The sequence below is a fragment of the Cicer arietinum genome, chromosome 2, assembly GCF_000331145.2.
Source record: "Cicer arietinum cultivar CDC Frontier isolate Library 1 chromosome 2, Cicar.CDCFrontier_v2.0, whole genome shotgun sequence".
NCBI lineage: Eukaryota > Viridiplantae > Streptophyta > Magnoliopsida > Fabales > Fabaceae > Cicer > Cicer arietinum.
Window position 1 is genome coordinate 43,098,318 of NC_021161.2, and position 7,354 is coordinate 43,105,671.

Consider the following 7,354-nt stretch of genomic DNA (forward strand, 5'->3'; position numbering starts at 1 on the left):
TATGGTCAGATTCGATCACTGTGGATAACTTTTTGTGATCCGAACCTGTCTAAAAATATCCATTCAAAATTAAATATTTAGCTCGTCAATTCGTAGAACCGAATGTAATCGCACGTTTGACCTTCGGATTCCTCGGTGTTATTGGTTTTCGGTCGAATCAAGTATTATGTCCATCCCTACTGTCTCTAACTGAAAAAATCCACCCCCACCCGCTATATTTGAGAGATTTAGCAATCGAAAATGGGTTGATGTTTACACACTTCTGTTCCTGATTTTCAACCCGCCATAGACTGAAACCAATCGTTGTCCACCCTTAAGGTAGAGCACAATTCCGTTAGAAAAAAATAAAACGCAATGCCTAATTCTAGTGTAACGGGTAGAGATACTGTATCTTTAAGGTGAGAAAGATAGAGTGACTTTCTCTTTTAACTCCTTCGTAATTCACACTTTTCTCTCATCTTTTCCTCCATAATTTAATCACCACTCTCCTTTAAACATACAAATACACTAAAGGTCACTCATTCTTTATCTGCCTAAATGTTGAGGATCTATTTTCAAGTGCAATAGAGAGAAAAGCATGTATCATGGTGCAAAACTGAAAAGTGAGTGTAATAGATATAACACAATTTAGAGTGATATGTGCAAATATTGAAAAATTAGGGGGTGTAGATGCATACACTCAAGCAATATGCAGCATTATTATACCCCGGTTAAAATAAAATGAAAATGATTTGAAAGCTAAAACGAAAACACAATTCTGAAATCCCTGCTTCCAAATCCAATACCCAACAAAATGGCGTGCTCTTACGCGCCCTTACTCGAACACATTCCCTCATCACAACGACGGAAATTAGCGCGTTCCGATTCCATTGATTCTCACTCCCAAAACGACCGTCGTTTACTCTTCTCCTCCACGCCTCCACTTGATGCCACTGTCAAAAAAGAATACCAAGATTGCGATTCACAGGTAAATTATTCTTCCATACACATCATATTCTTTCATATGCTGCTTTTATTCTTCATTTGCAATCAGTTAATTATCCAAGTTAACATAGAATATACTTTTCAAATAACCTAAAAATATTATTAGGTGTTATAACTAATAATTAATGAGTAAATTCCCTAATTAGTCATTTAATTGTAGGATTGTATCAGTCTAGTAGTTGATCTTCCAAAATGATCCCTGAAATTGCAAAATTATAATCAAATTTGTCCTTGTGTTGATATTTGTTGGCCTTAAACGCCGTGAGAAGAAAGTAGATGCATTGCCAGTGTAAAATTGTTTATCGGTAACAACCAATGATAACTCGCCGCAACAGCAAATAATGAGATAACCACGTTTGATTTATAAACTGTACAATATGATGTGGTAGATTGAATGGTTAAGTTAGTAATATTGTGGACGGATTTTAAACTTAGTGAGTAATGTCAGATATGCATTTGATAAAAGATCTGGACAGAGAGACCAACTTGATTAATATTTTGCAATTCTAGGAATTATTTTGGAATATTGATAATGTGGGGACTAGGTTGATATAACTCTATGATTTGAAGGACCAAATTAGGTATATATTCAATAATTAATGTATGTATAATGATTAGTTTGCCAAAATTATGTTTTATAAAATGTTGGTAGTGTGGTGTAGAATGTTTGTTTTATAAAAAGTGACAGTTCTCAGTATGGAACTGTCGTTTGTATAGGTTGCAACATGAAGAAGACTCAAGCATGATTATGCCCTAGTTTGAAACAGGTAACGTGTTCAATGGTTCAGAATGATGCTATTCGTGTGGAGAAAACCAATGCGAATACGAGTATTTTTCCGCTATGTCCGACAATTTGTGATGTTCCTGTTACTGTGAAGGTAGAAGATTCTGAGATTCTATTGAATTCTGTTGATAACGGGGGAACTGGAAATGAATCTTTTCAGTTAGATTTTCCTGTCCTGATGGTTAAAGAGGAGATTTATGAAAGCAATTTTGATGATTTAGATCATGTTGTACTGAAAGAAAGGCAAAGGATGCTGCTAGCTAGGTACTTAATGTTTATTGTTGATTTTTTTCCCTCTTTGGTGGGTTGGGCTATTAAACACACCTTTTGTCTATTTAACCTTTTTGATTTTGTTTCTTAAAATGCCAATTAAAATAGATAAAGATTGAAAATAATGTAGCATATCAACTTTTTGATATCTCTATGGTTCACTTAGAAAATCTTAAAGACCATATTCTATTCCATTGTATCTGTATATTTTCTCTTCCATTGCATGGTTATGAATCTAAAGCTAGGAATGTTGCCTATTGCATTGCCTTTTTGTCTTCAAGAAAATATTGACATAAAGTCATTGTTGTCAATTGTGGATCATGGAAAATAGTGGTTTGTTCAAATTTTGGTACGCTATAGCGCTATTGCACTGCTATAGCCTCTATTCAACAAAACTCTACTAAATTGAGTATCATAGAACAATAGTGGTTTGTTCAAATTCCGCTATGCTCCTATAGCTGCTATTTGACAACAATGGATAAAAAATCATAAATCTTATCAATCCAGACAACTTTCTTTTAGAATTTGCATGTAGGTGTCAACTAAGAACTGTTGCAATTGTTTGTTTGGGGTGGGTGGTAAACCCATAATTTCATCACTGTGAGGATCCAAAATGAATAATTTTTGTTTGAAGGAAGCTAGATAGATTTTGCCTTTAAAAAAAGGTTGAATAATACATTTATCATTGCAGGAGGCTTCCAGTGCTACCAAATCCAGCTTTTGAGGTAATTTAATTTTTTTTATTAGTTAAATGATATATTTCCTAGAAAGGGAAATAAAGTCATAACTCACTTTTGCTACTTCGTTATCCTTTGTTGAATGATATTTTTATTGAAAAAGGTAGTTTGATCATTATTTTGGATTTATTATTAATTCTTGATAGTTATGAAGAAGTTATTACATTGTAGTGCATACCCAACTTTTGAGATGCTGATGGGCATCTGAATGCCTCCTAACTTTCTGAACTTAAACTTTTCAATATTTTATTTCTCTCCTTGATTTCCTATATTTTATCTTTCTTCTCTTTGGCCACACATCATTGATTTTTAGTAACCGAAGAAATATAATATTTTCAATTTCTGAACAATTAGTCACATCAATGAATGAAGAACGGATACTGGTAAATGAATAGGCACTTTTTGACGTAATGTAGTACTCAATAAGCAGCAACACATTTCCTATTATTACAACTTTCCCTTTAGTCTTATGCTGGGGATCAATTCAATTTGTAATTTTGTACTATAGGAAATATGAGCTGCTTCTCCGTGATACAAAGAATCTGGAATTCTGGAGACATTAAAAAAATTATACGTTTTTACTTAGGGCATAAAACTTATAATTGGTTTTTGGGAGTACAAGGAATACTCTGAGTTCAATACACACATTGTTTTGGGCTATTCTTAGTAACGGCAACTTTTTGCCTACAATATCAGATATTTTTCCTAGTATTTGTCTTGTTTTCATATACTCAATTTCTTTCTTTATTTAAATTTGACATTGACGTGCTTGCAATTTTCTTTCCATTTAACCATCAATATGATTCAATTTATATAGTGCATTAATATACCTCTTATTAGTCTTTTATTTCTATTTCTTGGTGTAATAAGTCAATCAATCTTGTGATGGTCACGTCATGGTTTGATCTTTTTATTAAACCTGCAATTTATTTATGTCACAGGCTAATATTGGAGGATTGTCTGAAAACATTACGGAACAAACTGTTGAAAAAGTAAATGGTGATATTTTTTCTGTTGATGGAAAAATAACTGTTGCTCGAGATCAGTGTCATGACACATTCAAAGGAAAGAAGCAATTTGATTCACACGGGGAACAAGGTATTGTGCCTATAGATAAGGACGTCCCAAGTAGTTCAACTTGTCCAACCTCTGGCAAAATCAAGGATGAACCTTGGGATAACAATGAAATCAACAATCTTAACAAGGATGCGATGTGTAGCATCTCTGTCAAACTGCCAGATGTTAAAAGTGAACAGGAAGTCCATGACGACTTTAATGATGATCAAGTGGAACATATGAGTTTAACCGATCGATTAAACTTTCTCATGGCCAGAGAGGATTCTAGAGTAAATATTCCTATGAGCTACTCATATTTGAAGAAGAATAAGCCTTCTTCCCCTGAGTCAAGCTATAACTTTTCAGCATCTGCAGAACCTTCAAGCATCAAATGTGCACGAAAAAGAAAGAAAACAGCCACGTAGTATCCAATTCTGTTATGTTGTATTTTATCTATAGTTTCACTATGAATTTATAATAACTATCCCAAATTTTATGCATGTTTTGCAGTGATTCAGTTGAAACAGCACTTGAGGAGGATGCCCCTGGCCTCTTGCAGGTATTTCTGTTTGTGTACAGTCACTGAAATCAAAATTTATATAAAGCCTCACGATTTTGCATTTGGCAGGTATTGCTAGACAAAGGTGTATTTGTAGATGAAATTAAGCTTTATGGAGAGACAGGGAATGATGAAGCTCTGGACGAATCATTTTGTGAAGATAGCTTTTCAGAGCTTGAAGATGTGATAACAAATGTGAGAGTATACAATAATTATAATAGTTTCTTCCTAAATAATCTGCCCTTTCATTTGATTTCAAGACCAAATTAATTCAAGACATTGCATAGTTATAATATATTAAATTAATTAAATTATTTAGCTAATTCAATTTCATTTATTTTTGTGACACTCCACATCCCTCCCCCTCACCATGACATTGACGTCTCATAATCTTCAGTCACTGTCTTTTTCTTCTTCACATTAGCCTTCAACCCTTGTATAGCTAGCATTGCCATCCCTTCTTGCTTGATACACAAGCATGACATACAAAGGGGTGAGTGAGAAGAAAGAAACAGTTGAGGAAGATCGGGAGTGGTTAAAATCTTAGGCTGCAGCTTGGGCTTGTTGCAGGTAAGGGGTTTTATGTGGGTTGAAGGTCAAAAGAAGCAAGTCACTTGTGCCTTGCATATTTTTGCATTTTTCCTGGTTTTATGATTGTACACATGATCAAGCCTTCTGCTGAGTTGTACTTTTACATTTCTAAACACTATTTATTGATAAATTTTTTGGGGTAAAGCTGTCCTTGTTTTTTTAGTATTAAATATTTTTCTCGAGATATTTGGTGGTTTTTCTCAATTGCTTTAGATTTATTTAATTTCCTCTTGTTTGGAGGCAGATTTTCTCTCAGCGCCACTCTTTCATAAAATTCCCTTTGGTTCGCGCTGGAAAGGGTTCGAGAGCGAGTTATTGCTTAGCTTGTTTAATCTCACTTGTGGAGCAGGTATTTGGTTTCTTGCAAACACAGAGTTTCTTTACTATGTTTTGATACTATATTTATTCCTCTTTTATTTATGCTACAGACACGACATTTGAAGCTTCAAAAATGGCCTGTCGAGTGGGGTTGGTGCCGAGATCTTCAATCATTTATTTTTGTTTTTCATAGGCATAACAGGTGGTTCATTTGCATTAAAGTTCATCCTTTTGAGTCCATGTTGTGTGTTATAGTCCATGATGTTGGTATTTAATCGAACTTCAATGCAGGATAGTGCTGGAACGCCCTGAATATGGTTATGCTACGTACTTCTTTGAGCTGGTACAATCCTTACCTGTTGAGTGGCAGATCAAGCGGTTGGTGGTTGCTATGAAGCTGACTACCTGCAGCAGGATTTCCATTATTGAGAACAAAGCATTAATGGTAAGAACTTGCTTTGGGTGACTTACTAACTGGATCTAGTATCTTGCTATCCATAAATATAAAGTGGCTAATTAAGCTTCTTCTTAGATTTCACTGTAATGCAATGATAGATTTTCCTTCTAATAGCTATACTACAGCAACCTGGGTACCATGTGAATGTGGTGATGAGTGAGAGGGAGAAAAAGGTGCAACGTAGGAATGACCAAACATATATGCAGTGTTAAGTCAGTACTTATTTTTTTGCATCTCTGATTCTCTGGTTAAAAGGACATTTGACTTCTGCTTTTCATAATATTTTTGTTTGAACATTTATTTGAGAATGTGAAGGAGGTGGGCTTCAATGTTAGATAGATAAATTGTTAGAAAAATAGTGTGAAAATTTTAATTTTGCTTTTTTTTTTTTTAACGTCTGAACATGGTGGCTGAAGCCTGAAGGGTCCTTGGTATGTAAGCCGGAGTTCTATTGAAGGGTCCTTGGCATGTAAGCTGGAATTCTATTGAAGGGTCCTCGACATTTCAGCTTCTAAAAGTAATACTAACATTCAATCTATAAAAGGGAGATGCATTATAAAATGGCACTAGTTACTGTTTTTATTTTTAATTAATTGACCAGCCTTTTCTTTTCTACTAGTAATTGTTTTTCCTTCTATCTTTCAGACTCGCTTTTCTATATCAGTTCTTATAGTTATAGTCACTGTATAACTTGCCCTTATCAGTTATCACTGCTTTCTATCCCACCCCAAAAAGAAATTTGACCTGCTCAATGCTTGCTGTCTTTGGTATAGGTTGGAGAAGATTTAGCTGAAGGTGAGGCAAAGGTGTTGATGGAATATGGCTGGACCCCAAACAGTGGACTGGGAACCATGCTTAACTACCGTGACAGAGTTGTGCATGATAGGAAGAGTGAGGACACTTCAGAGTGGCGATCTAAAATAGGGAAGTTGCTGATTGATGGTTATCTTGGTGGAACCATAGTGATGCCCAACATCCCAAAAAGAGTTGCAGATTACAGGTGTGATTTAAATCCCAACTTAAACTCTAGTGTTCCGATGAATGATTAGAGGATAGTAGCTTGTGTAGAAAGGGTTTTCTTATGTAAATGTAGTGTATTTGTATTGTGTCTGTTCTTCAGATCGAGACTTGGCTTTGGTTTTGTAGTTAAGTCTCAATCTGAAAACTTAAAATATTTATCTCTAACTATAACGTAACCTCAAAAGGAATATAATGTACCTCTAACAATTAGAATCCAGAGTTGGTTTTTTACTTTGTTTAAGGAGATTGTATGTTTTTTTCCTAACTTTTATTTACTTTTTATTTTAATTGACTAAATATCCTATTTTCACATGATGTGTACTTCTATGAAATTGAAAATGCTTAATCATACATATTTTACACAAAATGGACGAATGACATGATATTCCAATGTGGAAAAATGTTCTGCCCCTCTTTCCTCTTAGTTTTAGTTTCCTCTTATTTTTTTTCTTAAAAAACTCTAAGTAACAGGTGAGGCAAGGTACACACTCAAAACTCGGGATGTATTCATAATTTCATATACACTTTCTCCTCTAAATTGTCATTTGAGAATGCATTTTTCACGTCCATCTATTGTA

At 34.5% G+C, this 7,354-nt stretch overlaps 1 protein-coding gene across 5 annotated transcripts; it reads left to right on the plus strand.

Moving 5' to 3' along the window:
- Positions 1-694: 694 nt before the first annotated feature.
- On the plus strand, positions 695-7,017 carry LOC101499641 (uncharacterized). Of its 5 annotated transcripts, XM_012713055.3 has the most exons (11): positions 827-967; positions 1,702-1,751; positions 1,863-2,032; positions 2,730-2,763; positions 3,717-4,252; positions 4,342-4,390; positions 4,460-4,585; positions 5,226-5,330; positions 5,410-5,501; positions 5,591-5,744; positions 6,530-7,017. In XM_012713055.3, the coding sequence occupies exons 3-11, from the start codon at positions 1,947-1,949 to the stop codon at positions 6,803-6,805; spliced, it is 1,458 nt and encodes a 485-aa protein (XP_012568509.1). In that variant the 5' UTR covers positions 827-967; positions 1,702-1,751; positions 1,863-1,946; the 3' UTR covers positions 6,806-7,017. The 5 variants fall into 5 exon arrangements, with proteins under 5 accessions (XP_073221421.1, XP_027187726.1, XP_004490819.1 ...); XM_073365320.1 differs by lacking the exons at positions 1,702-1,751; positions 6,530-7,017 and adding an exon at positions 6,173-6,508 and having other exon boundaries at positions 695-967; positions 1,752-2,032; XM_027331925.2 differs by lacking the exon at positions 1,702-1,751 and having other exon boundaries at positions 707-967.
- The last annotated feature ends 337 nt before the right edge of the window (positions 7,018-7,354 follow it).

Excerpts from the sequence above, each read along its gene's own strand:
- LOC101499641 (XM_004490762.4), top strand. The coding sequence starts at position 794 with ATGGCGTGCTCTTACGCGCCCTTACTCGAACACATTCCCTCATCACAA. Across the intron at positions 2,764-3,716 it reads TACCAAATCCAGCTTTTGAG|GCTAATATTGGAGGATTGTC; the intron begins GTAATTTAATTT and ends TTTATGTCACAG. Across the intron at positions 4,586-5,225 it reads TTGAAGATGTGATAACAAAT|ATTTTCTCTCAGCGCCACTC; the intron begins GTGAGAGTATAC and ends GTTTGGAGGCAG.